This window comes from Cyprinodon variegatus, unplaced genomic scaffold (genome assembly GCF_000732505.1).
Source record: "Cyprinodon variegatus isolate N-32 unplaced genomic scaffold, C_variegatus-1.0 Scaffold20, whole genome shotgun sequence".
Lineage (NCBI taxonomy): Eukaryota > Metazoa > Chordata > Actinopteri > Cyprinodontiformes > Cyprinodontidae > Cyprinodon > Cyprinodon variegatus.
This window is the reverse complement of record NW_015150473.1, coordinates 1,197,331-1,212,950: the sequence shown is the minus strand read 5'-3', so window position 1 is coordinate 1,212,950 and position 15,620 is coordinate 1,197,331. Positions and strand designations below refer to the sequence as shown.

The 15,620-nt window shown below is 37.3% G+C and overlaps 1 protein-coding gene across 1 annotated transcript in view; it reads left to right on the top strand.

Annotated features, from left to right (window-relative positions):
* Positions 1-10,435, top strand: part of LOC107094042 (ankyrin repeat domain-containing protein 33B-like) — a 32,811-nt gene extending 22,376 nt beyond the window's left edge. The window contains exons 2-6 of the mRNA XM_015389444.1: positions 2,119-2,248; positions 2,640-2,780; positions 7,005-7,146; positions 7,459-7,657; positions 9,010-10,435. Coding sequence (XP_015244930.1) covers positions 2,119-2,248; positions 2,640-2,780; positions 7,005-7,146; positions 7,459-7,657; positions 9,010-9,555 — 1,158 coding nt within the window. The 3' untranslated portion in view covers positions 9,556-10,435. The remainder of the gene's footprint in view (positions 1-2,118; positions 2,249-2,639; positions 2,781-7,004; positions 7,147-7,458; positions 7,658-9,009) is intronic.
* The last annotated feature ends 5,185 nt before the right edge of the window (positions 10,436-15,620 follow it).

Here is a 15,620-nt window from a genome sequence, read left to right as displayed (position 1 = left end):
ATAAGTTATCTTATATTTGTGAAAATTGATTAGTGAAAAGAAACTATGGATTTCTTACATTTTTCTTTATAAATGTAACTCTTTAAAGCCTGAACCATTAAACAATTGACAGAAAATTCTACTTTTTCAAAATTAGAATTGTCATTGAATTGTCTGACAAATGACATAAAAAAAGAGTAAAAAATTTAAATTAGATTATTTATTTGCATAAATGTTGATACATTGGGCATTTCTGCGTAATTATGTAAGTCAGGGTTTAAAAAACAAACATCACACTGATGACGCAGAGGTCTCAAAAACTCATGTATCAAATATGGTACACTTGTTTTAAAAAGGTTAAATGGAAATATCTGATTAATCAATTTTCTTTGAAGAAACTTAGAGAGAAATACAGTAGGAACACAGCCCTGAACAATGAATATAGATGTAGCTTCAATGTAGTGATTAAGATCATAGCATTTTAATGCTCAGTGAAATAGCAGTGCTAAGTTCAGTTGATGACCTCTAGTCCACCTTAAATGTTTCAAATTACAGATATTCTCAATCCACTTTGGTAATCCAGAGCTGTTTTGTTGAGAGGAATGTGTAAACATTTGGTTTTTAGATGGGCAAAGCTGGTAGAGCATAGTTCCAAAGGCTTGCAGCCAAGTTTGCAGTTTAAGGAAGTTTTATAGACTATTAACTCAAAGGAGCTGATTAAAAAATCACACAGTTTCCACATTTCTTTTGTTTTTTAATTGAAATAATTTTTTTAAGTGCAGACAGTCTAAGCACATCTGGAAGAAAGAAAAAAAACAACACAATTATGTGTTATTACTTTTTGTTTGCTTGTTACATAAAATCCTAAGATTAAAGTTTAAGGCTGGAAACCATTGCCCCTGTTTTGTTTAATTTCTTATTTAAATGGGGCGACTTTATGATTTTTCCAACAATTCCAACTGTATGTTAAGTCAAATATTAGAAATACTAATGTGGGAGACACTATGTGCTCATCAACCTAAGATGTCAACTTTTTACACAAAGAGGTGAGAAGCACTAAGGTTCCATATTAAGTTTGCTGGAGGAATGTGTAAAAAGTCTCTGGTAATCTACAGTTTGTACTTTTACACAGTTTGAACCTTTTCCTGCACAGTGACTTACTCCTTATTGTCAGGATTATCAATAATAAAGAATTTTTTTTTTTTTTTATCTGCATGACTCACTTGTTTTTTAAGGCAGAATCCACTTTTTTATTATATGTAGCTACTCTCTGAAAGGTATGATGTTGTGAGATGTCAAAATATATTTTTCTTATTACTTAATCTACTACCTTGGACCAGGGATGTCCAAAGTCTGTCTATGAGGGCCGCTGTCCTGCAGGTTTTACATTTTTTAATGTTTCAGCATAGTTGATTTTGACTAATAGCTGTTTAACAGGCATTTGCTTAATTGCAATCATCAGAAGCGGCTTTGCTAAAGACTGTAAACATCACAAACCTGTAGGACAGCGGTCCTTGAGAATGGAGTTTGGACATCCCTGCCTTGGACTTTCAAACCATGCTAATGTTTTGTAACGCCGTTAGTAATGAGGCAACAATATAGAATCCAACAGATTGTTATTCTACAGGAGCCTGTTTAAAGGGGTTTACGATTATGCAAGTGTTTGATGAGTAAAGCATTTTTCTGCCATTTTCAGAAGCGACCAACCTTCTGGAAGTGAACAAGTTTTACAAGGTTTTCTCAGCTCACTCTGCTCAGAAATTTGCCCCAGACAAACATTTACACATTTGTCCACACAGATGTGAGAAAGTACACATTCACTGACGCATAAAAAAAAAAGAAAAGTACACATCAGCATGCGGTAAAGACGCTTTGTGCTTTTCCCATTGTCCTCAGGGTCCTTTAATGAAAACCCAACAGATGCCAGCTTTAACTACGGACTTTATTTTTTCTGAGGAGTCACAAAGGTCCACTTGTCTTTTTCGATTACCTCTCATAATGCCTTGATTATATTTTCTTCATGCTACTCCCTAGAGGTCAGCACTTAGTTACATTTTTGCTGATTTTAACCTTTAGTTTTCCTCCACCGTCTTTCCTCCTCCCTTGTCTTCCTCACTCCTGTCATTTTTTCCATCTCAGACAGGGCTGCTGGTGGCATGTTACCAAGGTTTCGTGGACGTCATCATAGCGCTGTCTCAGTGTCCGAACCTGGATGTTAACTGGCAGGACAGCGAAGGAAACACCGCTCTCATCACTGCAGCACAAGCAGGTAACACAAAGACACAAACACGCACAAATGGTCGGTTTCACATTAAGAACAGGCTCAGCTCCACACACATACGCACCCATGCTGTCAGGCTGCGTCACAGTGTTGTCTGACACATGCTCTCACAAATGCAACAAATGGGCGCTTTGGCACTGATGCTGACGCAGACAAATGCACAGACTAGTTTGCTTTAGCACCACTCTGGCTAGAACAGAAGTGGTGAGTGTGTTGTCTCAGCACCCATATGATTGTAGGTTCAAACATTGCAGACGAGTTTGAGTGCCACTTGAACGAGTAATTTCTAAGCCTCTTTAGAAAATATTAAAGTTTGATAATAATTTCAGCTTATTCTGAAATTTACCTAAACAAAACCTCTTTCCTTCCTGTTTTTAAGGCCACATAACGATCACCAACTATTTGCTGAACTACTACTCTGGGCTGGACATAGAGAGAAGAAACTGTCACGGCTTCACTGCTCTGATGAAAGCTTCCATGCAGGGCAGAGTGGAATGTGTGCGCTCGCTCATGATGGCAGGTGAGCAGCGTGTGGAATTGATCAAATGCTCAGAATGAACATGGTCTATATACTACATACATATACATACGGGAGAGAGATATATTACACTGAGATTTGTAGATTATTGGCTATGATTAGAGACTTCATTTAGATGGCTGGGAAAGTCGACAATCTTATTCTGCTGCTTTAAAACTCAGTAAGCTTTTGAAATGTCCAAAGTTCATTAATTTATCAACTTTAATGTTAAATGCCAAACTATATGCACATTACTTTTTTAAATTCTTCTGATACACATACAATTAGAAGTATATTCTTGATCATAACTTTAAACTTACAATAACAAGCGAACCGCTGTACTGTCTAACTTTGATTTTAGTCATTTCTTTGTGCCCAACTTTGAATCATCTCTGTGAGACATTTATAAAGGTAGCTTTTTAACCCTTTATAGGGGACTCAGTGAAATACTTTGAAAATCAATATACGGTTTTATTGGAATCCAGGACAAGACAGAGGAATGGTTATTTTGATGGCAAAAATAAACGTAAATGTAATAACAAGAAAGGCTAACTTGCCAGAATATATTAAGAAAAATAACAAAAGTGCTTCTATAAGAAATTCATGAAAAACACAATAGGAGTGAAAGACACAATTCTTTTTGGTACATTTGAGGCATTAATGCTGATACTGACACTTACATTTTTTTTGGTTTATAAACCAAAATATGCTTAACTAGGCTTATTTTTTTGACTTTTTTACCTTTTTTTTCTTGACTTGTTAACTTTTTTTTTTCAACTTAATTTACAGTAGGTAATATATTATTCAAAGACTCATCTAATTGGTCAAAAGCCAAAATAAGATGTACAGTCATGTAGCAGGATCTTTGCTGAATGGCTGAATATAGATCTTGTGCTTTTAGACCTCAGTGAGGGACTGGGGGTGGGCTCCATTTGTAAAGGGTATGCATATGATCAAGAACGGTAACTTGCCCTATAAAGGGTTAATAGTTGCCTGCATTACTTAAAAAATAAGTAGTTAGTTACTAGTTACCTCTCCACAAAGTAACTGAGCTAGTAACTCAGTTATTTCTCAGTGAAATGAACTCGTTACTACTTAAAGTAACTATGTAGTTACCATGATGTCGTTATTGGAATTTTAATGACTAGAATTTCAATTATGATATTTCAGAAGTTTATTATTAATTCTTAAATTGAACAATCAATTTAAAGGTCTACACTTCTGATTACATTGAAAAGCAATCTTAATTATTTTGGTGTGTATGGTTTGACAAATGAGTTGCACTGATTATGGTGCCACTGAGTACGTCGGATGTAGGAGTTTACCCTGCAATCGGAGGGTTGTTGGTTCAAGCCCCGGCTCAGGCTTGCAGTGTCGTTGTGTTCTTGGGCAAGACAATTCACCTGCATTGCTTACTGATGGTGGTCAGAGGGCCCGGTGCGCCTGTGTAAGGCAGCCACTCCTCTGTCAGCGCTATATAATTACTGGCCATTTACCATCATGTTTCTTGTTTACCATAAAAGATGTAGAACCAAAAAGTCCCATTTCCATTAAATCAAACATGATGGTAGTTTATACTATAACTGTTAAATGAACTATGTGTTTATACCTTAACAACAGTTATTAGAGCTAGTTTTTTACCTTGTCACTTGGTCGAACAAGGATTTTGCTGACGAGCTTTTGAAATGTTGCTCAGCTGTAGGAGGACGTAGCCTATCCTCTACAAATTACTCAGTCACCAACCTCTTCAATTCTCCTTTATGCCGTAAATATCGGTAAGCAGAGACTGCCGTTGCTTAGGGGCCCACGACCTCTTAGGGACCCCATCACTGACACCTGGTAGGCCCCATACGCAATTGTAGACTAGGACGTCTCTTTGCAGATGTAATGGTGAGAAAAATTCCTCTTAAACCCACCTGATACTGAAGTGACTGACTGGACCGGTGTATTTATAGCACAACACATGCTAGATTTCAACATGATGGTGAGCTGTTTATACACAACACCAATAGCCAAGCAAACAGTGGTACTTTTAACTTTGCGATAAGCATCTCCCTGAAATTAGTTTTTGGAATTTGGGATGTCTGTAACATGTGGTGGTGCGCTGTTACCAATGATTCCATTTTTCCGTGTGTGATGTGTGATCATATACTGCTGAGAATTGCATCATTGTATCTTCTTGGCCGATTTATGGAACTGTCGCCATATCCTGAACCTTTATCACACGTTTTACTTTATATGGGGTCCACCCAGATAATGTTGCTTATTGTTGTGTCGTTACGCCATTGATTCTCCTGTGTCAAACATCCTGACCTGATCTGGAGAAATCCAAATTTCATTGTTCAGATTTACTCGTGCTGTCATCTTCTGACATCTTGCAGGTAACTGCTTGTTTAGCCTCTAGCTTAAGGTTGCTGTGCACTTGTCATTTCGGTGACATATTTAAAATATAGCCACTTGAAGCTGGTTACCCGTCTTCTTCTGTTGTTTTTAAAACTATAAATTAAATTAAAACCGTCTTCTTTTTCTGGTGCTTTAAAATCGTCTTCTCCTAATATAGAACAGCAAAGAAAAACAGTCTTCTTCTCTTCTTTATTTAGGCTGGTTACCATGTGTTGTTCAGCTCAGATGGTAACTATGGTAAAATTTAGTTTGTGACGCTTTCTATTATTCCGTAATTGCAGAACATAATATTTTATGGTAAATGTGTTACTGACAGAACTGGGCATCAGACTAACAACACTATGTTTCAGCCTTTCAGGCATTATAGAATGTGATGGCTGTAAGGATAACCTATAGCAATCTGGGTAGCAGCAAGTTTATATTTTTTTGCATCGGAAAAATTTTATGGAATCAGCAAAATTTGAAAAAAACTCGCAAAGAAGAAGTTATGCACATAGACCTGGCTGGTAGGCAACATCCACATTACGAACTGACATTCCAAGAAAGTTACAAAAAAGTTAAAACCCACTGGACTTTGTTTTCCAAGTTTGAAGACATTTTGCTTCCCAGCCAGGATGCTTTTTCAATTCAAAATGTCAGGAATAGCGTTTAGTGCTAAGCTTTATAGAGTAGCCCAACAAAGCCTTTTTATGGCTTATATAACATGCAAATTAAACTTGAAAAACAGGTCTACCCCTTAGTAATGGGGAATAGTTGAGGTCTTTGTTAGCCTGCAATACCCGATACTGACCTCAACAGCTCCCGATTACTAAGGGGTGGACCTGTTCTTTCTGTTAAATTTGCAAATTTCTAAGCCATGCCCTGGATGACTGAGAATCTTCACCAGCCTGCTAACTGGCTGACATGTTAAAGAAAGAACAGCTTACCTAATTGCAAAACATTCATTGAAACTTTCCTCCATTTCTGATCTGTGGTCATTGCTAGATTGCAGCTTCTACTTCTTGTTTATCACAGCCCTGCATGAAAATGTAATGTAGACGACAACATATGACTATATTATGCTTTGTGCTGCTCGGTTAGTTTGATTTAAACCAAATGGAAACATTTGCATGTTTCCTTTTTATTTTTAAAAGCTCGCTTAAAAGTTGTATTGCAGTTGTATGGCACCATGGCCAATGTAAGGACTGTAGTATTCTTATCTTGTAAGTAGGGGTGTGCAAAATAATCGTCATGATGATGCATCGTGATGCATTGCGATAGAATCGCATCGTGGCCTATGAATCGTGATTCGAATCGAATCGTGACTTCTTTGGCAATACCCACCCCTACTTGTAAGGGAGATTCTGTATTTTCTAATATGTTCTTTTTGATATAATTTTATTCAGGTTGCCACTAAGCACAGCAATTTGCATATCCAACTGATTTTAGGACCAAAAAAGGGAACATGGTAGCATTTTGTGTTGGGTGCAACCCTCACGAATCCATTCCTACTTTAAAGGTAAATGGACAACAGAAATGTTGACCATCAGAACTAGACCTTAGTGGCACCAACTCCACTACCAAGTCTGTAGCAGAATCTTTATCCATCCACCACACAGCTGGCTTTGACTAGTTTTCATTTACCTAGTACAAAAAAACAAAAAAACATCACAGCATCATGCTGCCATCTTCATGTTTTACTATGGGGAGGTTTTGTTCAAGCAGATGTGCTGTGGAAGGTTTCCTCTAAACACATATAATACACTGAAATTTGTCATTGCAATAAGCTTATGTATTCTTTACTCTCCACTGATGTTTTGTCTCTTCTTTCTCTACGTCTATCAGGGGCTTCCCTTGATGCAAGGGACTTTGGTCGGAACCTGACTGCCAGGGAATGGGCATTGTTTACGGCTCGTTATGAAACTGCCTGGGTGATGACACGTCTGATGGAGCGTCCCTATCCTTTCCAATACTCTGATACATACAGGTAAAACTTAGATTGTGTGTCTATATTGCAAAAATCTCCCATAGTGTTTAGATCAGAGTATTATTTGAATACAGAAAATATTATCCATTTATAAAACAAATAAATTATAATTCCATCATAACATTCTTAATGTACACCATATGTTGTAGAGATTTATAACAAATACAACCAGATAAATATAAAACAGAACATATCACCAATGGATATGGAAGCAATACAAATGAGAACATTGTTGATTGATAAATTAATATTTTAATATAAATCCTTTGGTGTGTCTGTGTTGTGGATTTTAATAAAACGTACTCCCTTTAGTCTTGAGTGGCCCCCGCTGGCATCTCTGGTCGCTAAAGCCCAGGAGCCTCGCGGATGTCTCAAGCGCCTCTCGGACACTGTGCGCAACATCTTCAACATCGCAAATGTCACCAACCCTGAGGAGGAAGGCGTTATCGACCACATGGTGTCTGTTACTACTGCCATGAGAAGCCCTTTTATCGCTGTGGCCTGCCGTACTGTGAGTACATCTGCTCTACATGTATTCTTTCTATGCCTTTTGCAAACAATCTTTACTGTATTAGTTTCTTTACTTTACAAAGGATGACAAAACCTATGGATTGAGGGGTTTACAATGTATTTCAAAAGTGTTCACCCTCTTTATTTCCCACATTTTGTTCCACATTTTGTTACTAAAGCAACTGTCACTGTATTCTATTGGAGTTGAATGTAATAGACCAACACAAGGCAGTGCATAATTGTGATGTGGATGGACAATGATTTGTTGTTTGGAGGATTTTTACTTGTAGAAATATAAAATTGTTATTGTATTGAACACAGCAGAGAGGTCAGGGATACCTTTGTGATGAAGTTTAACATTGGATTGGTTCATAATACAATATCCTAACCTATCTCTTGGAGCACTGCTCAATTGTTGATCTGGAAATGAAAAGAATGCAGCAATACCAATAATGAATGAATTGAGACAAACTGAAAGGCCAGGCAGGGGGGGGGATAAATGCAGCCAAGAGGCCCATGGTAACTGGAGGAGCTGCAGAGTTTCCCAGCTCTGACAGGGGAATTTCTTGAGAAGATAAATATTAAGATATTGGTAAGAACCTTAAAAAGTCCCATTTATAGTTTTGCAAAAGTCATGTCGGAGATACAGCAAAGCTGTTGATAACAAATCTCTGATCAGATAGGATCCAAGCTCAAGATTGAGCTTGATATGGATAGCAGAAATGTCAATTTCTGGAAGTTTAGAAATGTGAAGGGACTCAAAAGACACAAAAACCTTCTACCACACTTTATGTGTAAACTGATCTTGAAAGGATTAATCCTTTTCTTTCCTTGTTATATTAATGTGCTACTTTGCGTTGGGCTGTCGCATAAATTCCCCCTGTAATTCACCAAGGCTTGCTATTGCAATTTACGAAATAAGAAAAAGTTCAAGGGCTATTAATACTTTTGCAGAGGCACTATTAGGAAGGTGATAAGTGGAGCTATTAACTCACGTTGCAGAAGCATATATCGTATGCCCTCTAAATTGCTGTTTTCCTGCTGCCCGTGTAAAGAATTGAGGTAATTAGATTTCAAAGGATAACTATTGCATTAATTTATCTTTCTGTTCTATCAATAAATTCTCTGTTCTTATTAATAACAGGAAATAACTAATTCCTTCATTATCCGATAAGCAGTTTATCCATGCAGGATTAATGCTACTGGAAAATCCAAAAGAATAATTGAGCCTTGTTTCCAATTCTCTAAAAAGAACATCCAGAACTATGAGAATTGCTGCTACAGTTACACTCTACTTAAATGCAGCCATTTTTGCTTATCAGAAAATGTTTATTTTTGTTTGTTTTTTTATAGGTGTGTCCTGACAGTCCTCCAAGTGTGGGCAAACGTCGTTATGCAGTGCCAGAGATTATCCGCAAGCAGCGTGCCAAAGAGCTTCTGTGCGCCAACCCCGACAGGGTGGAAAGCCACCTCAAACTTTTTGAAAACTCACGGGTCACTTTGGTGGCAAAGAACTCAGACAACCGGCGGTCGAGCCTTCAAGTCCAGAGATCTGTGCCTAGAAACAGGAGCTCCAGCTTGGGGGTTGTTGCTCACAACCAAGCCCTAGAGCTGCGAAGAACCAGCCTGCTGCCGCTGCACATGGTGCTGAGGAGGAGTAGCGTCAGGCCGGGCTTAAGCATCCCAAAGGTCAGGATTTCAAAGGCCCCCCCTTCCACCTATGAACCGGAACAGATCAGGAGAAAAAGCAGCGCCAAAGATGGAGGAGGAAACCTGCTTCAGATCCCCAAGTGGCGCTACAAGGAGCTCAAAGAAGAGAGAAGAAGGGCAGAGGAAGCTGAGAGGAAGAGGCTGGAGGCTGTTACTAAGAGACATATTGCAGCTGGGAAAAAGAAATAATCCAATCACCTCAGGGAATGTCATTTTAATCCTTACTAAACCTGGACAGGTCTCAAAGCTAGAATATTTTGACTGGAGGTTTGTGGACCAAACATGCTAAGACTATTTCCTTAAACACTACTGTGAGAGCTTTATTACTCAGTGCTAAGTCAGAGATCCACTCAGAGAATCTGAGACACTAAAATTTTTGAGATAATTTATTTTCTAATATTTATTGCTTTTAAATGGAGGCCCAATATTTTATTTTTGTTGATGCATTTTTAGTTTGATACTCTAGACAGCAGAAGACGTAAAGAGACATTTGCTCCCAGCGCAGCAACACAGGAAGCACATTTATCTCTTTCTGCATCGGAGGATGAACATATACTGGAATCATGTCTTTGAAACTTTTACTGATAAGCGTCTTATGTGCTGAGATAATTCAACTCTAACATGGGATCTAAATGCATTTGCTAGATATATATTTTTAGAATGCTTGCTACATTAAAGCCTTAGTCTGAATGTGTTTTGAATACATACATATATCTATTTTGTACTAGAGATTTGATTGCTTTTTGAAGGTGTTTTATTTAATATGGACACAGTTTGGAATATTTTTAAGTACTTTTGACATTTGCAGAAGAGAAATAAAGGAAAAATCCTTAAAATGCAGAGAAAAAATTTAAATACTCTCCACATGTTTACAAGAGAAAACCAAATTTATATTAGTAATAAACTATTATGCAATGAACATATATGAAATTGGTGTAAACAGGGTATAGAAGATGTGAAATAAAACACTCCTGCTCACTCTGACTGACTATAATATGTGCTGGGTTTTAATTTGAGTGTTACTATTTTTGTCTTCAGCTAGAAAAAGTTGATATGAATGCAAAGAGTGTCAGAGGTTTATAATCATCACGTATCTGAATAATAATTCTGGCTTTTTAATGATTCATTTGAACCGTTCATTATCCAGGGTGAAATTATGATGCAAAATACAACTTCAATAAATCTTTAAAATATTAATTAGGAGCATCAGTTTGTGTTTAAGCTGGATTTTCCCTAATTCACATACATGGTAAGTGGCCTTTACTAGCTTTTAGAGAAACTACGCACTTATTCAAAGTTCCGGCTGAATATTGGACCAATGCTCCTCATCTGAAATAAGAGCTTATCTATATTAATTAGTTTCTTGGCTCAGACATGACCTTCAAGCATAGTGCATAATTTTTCAATTCGGTTGAGGGTAAAGGTTCTCAAAAGCTAATTTTAACCCGGTTTAACTTTTTTACACCCTGTTAATTGTTTTTGATAATTTTCCTGTTCGACGACTATCATTATACCAAACGCTTTATGCAATACAGCAGCGCTACAGTCAAAACTAACCCTCAGCATGATGATACCACCACTATGCTTGTTGTTTGTTCAATGTTTCTAGGTTTAAAGCTTCACCCTGATTCATTTAAATATTATTCGTGTTAATTTGCACAAATAGTCCATGACGTAAAGCTGTAAAACTCTACTTTTGCCTGCTGGACTAACAGTTAAACCATTCTTCTATGAGAAGAGTTGTCAAATACCCAACCAGAATGATGCCAAGACCTTAATTAATACTCCAATTAATACTTTTTCTCTGCAATGTGCTAAAGGGCATCTAACCAATTACATGTGAGGGTGTATGGATCTATTAGAGCCACTATGTATGATTTTTAACCTGAGCTGCTAAGTCAGTTAGTGTCATCCTGATTCGGATTCTTCTGACATATGGAGTTTTTAATTCAAAATAGCAAGAGGTCACTTTCCCGTTTGAACGTTAAAACAGAATAATGGGGTGAAAATAAGCTTGATTTAAACACACAGAGCCACGAGGAGAGCCGCAATATAACATCAGCTGGAATTTTGAGAGCACAATTTCACGGTCCTTACTCCTCACAGCGATTGAGGCTTAAGTGCCTTCCAAGAGCGTGTGTCTAATATACATGGTGATGAGTTGCTAAGGGGTTACAAGGGCTCTGCACAGCCAAATGGTTTCATCAAACAAACTTCATTGAATTCAGAGTGGCAGTGTGCTTAGCCACTGCCCAAAGGAAATCGGCTGAACATGATAAAAGATGAGCAGGTGGCACATTTCAGAGCATTAAAAGAATTCATGAAATAACATCTTTACTCAAATGTACACTTCATGATATCATGGCCAGGAATAACAAATGGATTTGAAGAGTTCAACTTCAACTGACCACATTAAAGGCATATTAAAGTAATGAACTGTTAAATGCTCATTGTTATTTTTTCAGGTTTATTCTGTGACTTTCTCTTAAGCAGAATGCAGAAAAAAAAAAACTTGACTTTGGTTCACACGTTGGTGAGTGAGGCAAAACCTATTAGTCGCTGAATGCATTGGATAATATTTAGGTCATCGTGTCTCAAACAGCTGTTGGCTTAGATTGCAGCCTGGGATTATAAGGCGTCACTGGCTTGGTCAGCGATCCATCTCCAGCCCTTATCCCTTATGCTCTTATTCCCACCCTCCCTCTTCAACCCAAATCTCTCAGTGAAGTTGAAACGTGGCAAAATAACCTTCCTCTGGATGTGTGGCAGCTGTTATGTCACAGTGTGATGATACAGGCTTCGGTTTAAGCAGGGCGACCTGATTTTACTGTAGTTGGACACAAAGTGGGGGCTCTTGTCCAGGCTTTAAAAATCAGTTGGAAATCCTTTGCTAGCGCCCTCTGCTGGTTTGTTTTCATACAGTGCAAAATCCTTTTTTATGTTTCTTTATTTTTACTAATATGAAAATCACAAGCGATTTAAAAATGTATTTATTTAATTTTTTTTAACAATTTTTCCATGTGCAGTCCCATCATTGTGTGAATTTATATGGGATAAACAAAGAAATGACTGTGAAGTCACCTTTACTAAACTACTTTGGAGGAAAACCCATTGTAATCACATCTCCCTTCAGAATGCACCCACATTTTTAATCAAGTCCACCTGTTTACGATTCATTCGCAAAGCTTGGTGAGCAAAAAGCTTCATAAAAAACTAGGAACATTAATCAAGTTTAAAGATGTGGAGAAATATTTCCAGTTTGCCATTAGCCTCGGAGGAGACACATCATGCATGTGGAAAAGGGGCAATTTTTTAGGTCAGAAAATAATGTGCTTGCCCTTAATCTGAGCGGCTAAATAATATAATTTACCAAATAAATTTGTATGTTTAACCTTAAAATAAGATAATTAGATATAGTGCACTTGAAATATGAGAATGTGATTATTTGTTCTTACTTTAAATGTAAATAGTCTTATTGGATTGGCAAAGCATCTGCATTATTTAAAAAAATTCCCTTATTTTAAGAAAAAATGAGTTTGATTTCTTTCTTTTTTTTTTTTTGCAGTATAAAAGTCCAATCAATACACAATGGGAATCCCTTTTTTTTTTTTTTTTTTTTTTTTTTTTACCAGAAATGAAAACTGGATGGATCTAAATAGAAAAGCTCTTCCAGAAGGAAGAGTTTAGCTAAAGGCTTCAGACTTTGCTGGAAATTTGCTTTCAAGCAGGAAAAAAAGTGAGCGTACAGTCACAAGGTAACACTTAAAACATATCAGCTACAATTTAAGGATCACAGCGTATTTTTGATTTGGCATAGTCAAGTCAAAGTCCAGACATAAATCCAGTTAAGAATGCAAAGCAGAGACATACTGCAAATAACCTGAAGCTGTAACTGTAGCCAATCTTAGCTCTACACCATGTTTTATGGGAGCTTATACCACAGAGTGCAAGCCATGTTTTAAAATGAAAAGTTCCCTGGTATACATCCTTTATGTTGCTATCTGACAGAAAATCCCAAATGATGTTTGAGGATGCAGACATGCGGAATGGGAAAAAAGGAAATGTCATTCAAATTATTTAGCACAATCTGTTTTGTGTGTGTTATTTTAGACAGGCTCCCTTTTAAATAACACTTTTGAACCAAGCTTTTCTGTGATTATAAAACAATTACTGTTCATTTAGATATATATTCCTTAATAAACAATTATCAGTGACAATGAAAGCATTTTCATAAAAATGTTTGATTACAGAAAGCAATGAACGTAGCAAAAAACCCATTGGCTTTAATTAAAACCAAAGCGACGGGAAAATATAAATTAAATGCTGAGTGTTCGATAAGATTCATTACTTATGCTGTTTATGTCGTACTCAAATTCATTTTTTTCTCTTTTAGAAAAGCCATATTAATTTAATCACACTGCTGAGGTACGGACTTGAGGTTGAATAATTACTGCAATCAAATATGAAATATCTTTTCTCATTTCTACATTTTAGTATGAATAACTGATTGTCTTACAGAGCAATCAGCATTAAAAAAGTGGACCTAAAATATGTGCATTGTAAGGAATACAGATCGTACTAAAATAAAAGTGAAGTACAGATGTGAGCTGCTGTATCACTCAAAATGTTTCCCTTAGATTTTTAGGGGATAAAGATCCAGCTTTGCACCTTCTGAAGGGCTGCACTGCTCCAGGTGCTGTGTCACTGGCCTCAGGCTGGGGATAATATTGTTTCAGAGAGTTCCTGCAGAAATGGAGCCAAAATGTCATGATAACTTTGACATTTTATCCTAGATGCCCTATCAAAGTAAGCAGTAAAAATTATCCTGACCCCTCTGAATATCTTTGCTTCCACCTCTGCCAGCGGACTGAGTAAACTAAAGCACCGGTGGACAGTTTCCAGTCCGGAAAGGAGCAGCTTGGACTAGCTGAAGCCAGTTTTAATGTTCCTGAGGAACACATGGCAGACAGCTGGTGGTGTAGACTCTGCACTAATGTAATAAAGTGCCTCTAAATGAAAATGACTTGGTGCTGAGGCTAATTTGAATTACATTTTAACTTCGTAGCTTTTTTTTATAGCTTTTATAGCATTGGAGGGAACAAAAAAAAAAAAAAGGAAAAAAAAGTGTCCGCCTGACATGACCCATTCGCTCTGTTAACAAGTTAAACAATTTGATATGGGAAAAAAATGCATTTATTAACACAAATGAGTTCAAATGATGATGTATAGGTCATGTTAAATGGTTTCCTAAGATCCATATTCTGGAATGGATGTTTAACTACAATTAACTGGCTATTTTTTGTGCACATGCATAAGGAATTAGTAATTTTCTGAAGCGTGGAGCATCCCTGTCTTCATTAGACTCTTCTTTTCCAGTTTGGCTAATAAGGCCTGGCAGAGGATGAGACAGTCGAGGAGATTGTTTGTACTTTATTGAGGAGTTTCGTTGTGCAGACTGAGGCCCGCCCTAGCTAAGCCTGCACTGGCTGCTTTACTGGCCTAACATAAGCTGACAGAACACCTGGTTGCAGATGCTTGTGTAAAGATGGATTACATGCACCAACACCTGGTACACACTGTGTGTGTGTGTGTGTGTGTGTGTGTGTGTGTGGGTGTGTGTGTGTGTGTGTGTGAGAGAGAGAGAGAGTGAAGGGGAAAACAGCTCCAGGAGAGATGATTCTGTTTCATTTCACAGTGCCACCTGAGCCCTAATCCCCCAGTGCAGGGTGCCAATTCACCACAGGACGCCCTGATGATCCAGGTGAGAAACCTGAAATAGTACATCAAGTAGCACCAGGTAGCGTTTTTCTCGGGACAGAATGTTCCAACCTAATCCAACATCTGGAAATGTGTTAAATGTTCCAAACCAAGTCTCAATTAAGTCAAGTTTTCACCCTATTAAATAGAAATAAAAACAGAAGATCTCGTTCAAGATATTCCAAATCTTTTATTTACTACGACAACCACACCTAATACCCAAGTGCACTTCAAAGAATGAAGATTTTAACATTTAGAGTGATTCACTTTGAGAATTAAAAAAAAAAAAAAAAGCACAGAAGAAATATGAAACCTTTTCAACTTAATTACATGAACACAGATAATGATTTCTTTGTGGTAAGATACATTTAGTCTCCTGGAATCATGAACATTAGTGTTGCATCAGCTGACACTCGATTATACCGAGATGTGTAATTAAGGAAAATGGTGGTGATTATGTCTATTTTTTTTAATGAGAGATGAATATCAGAATTCTG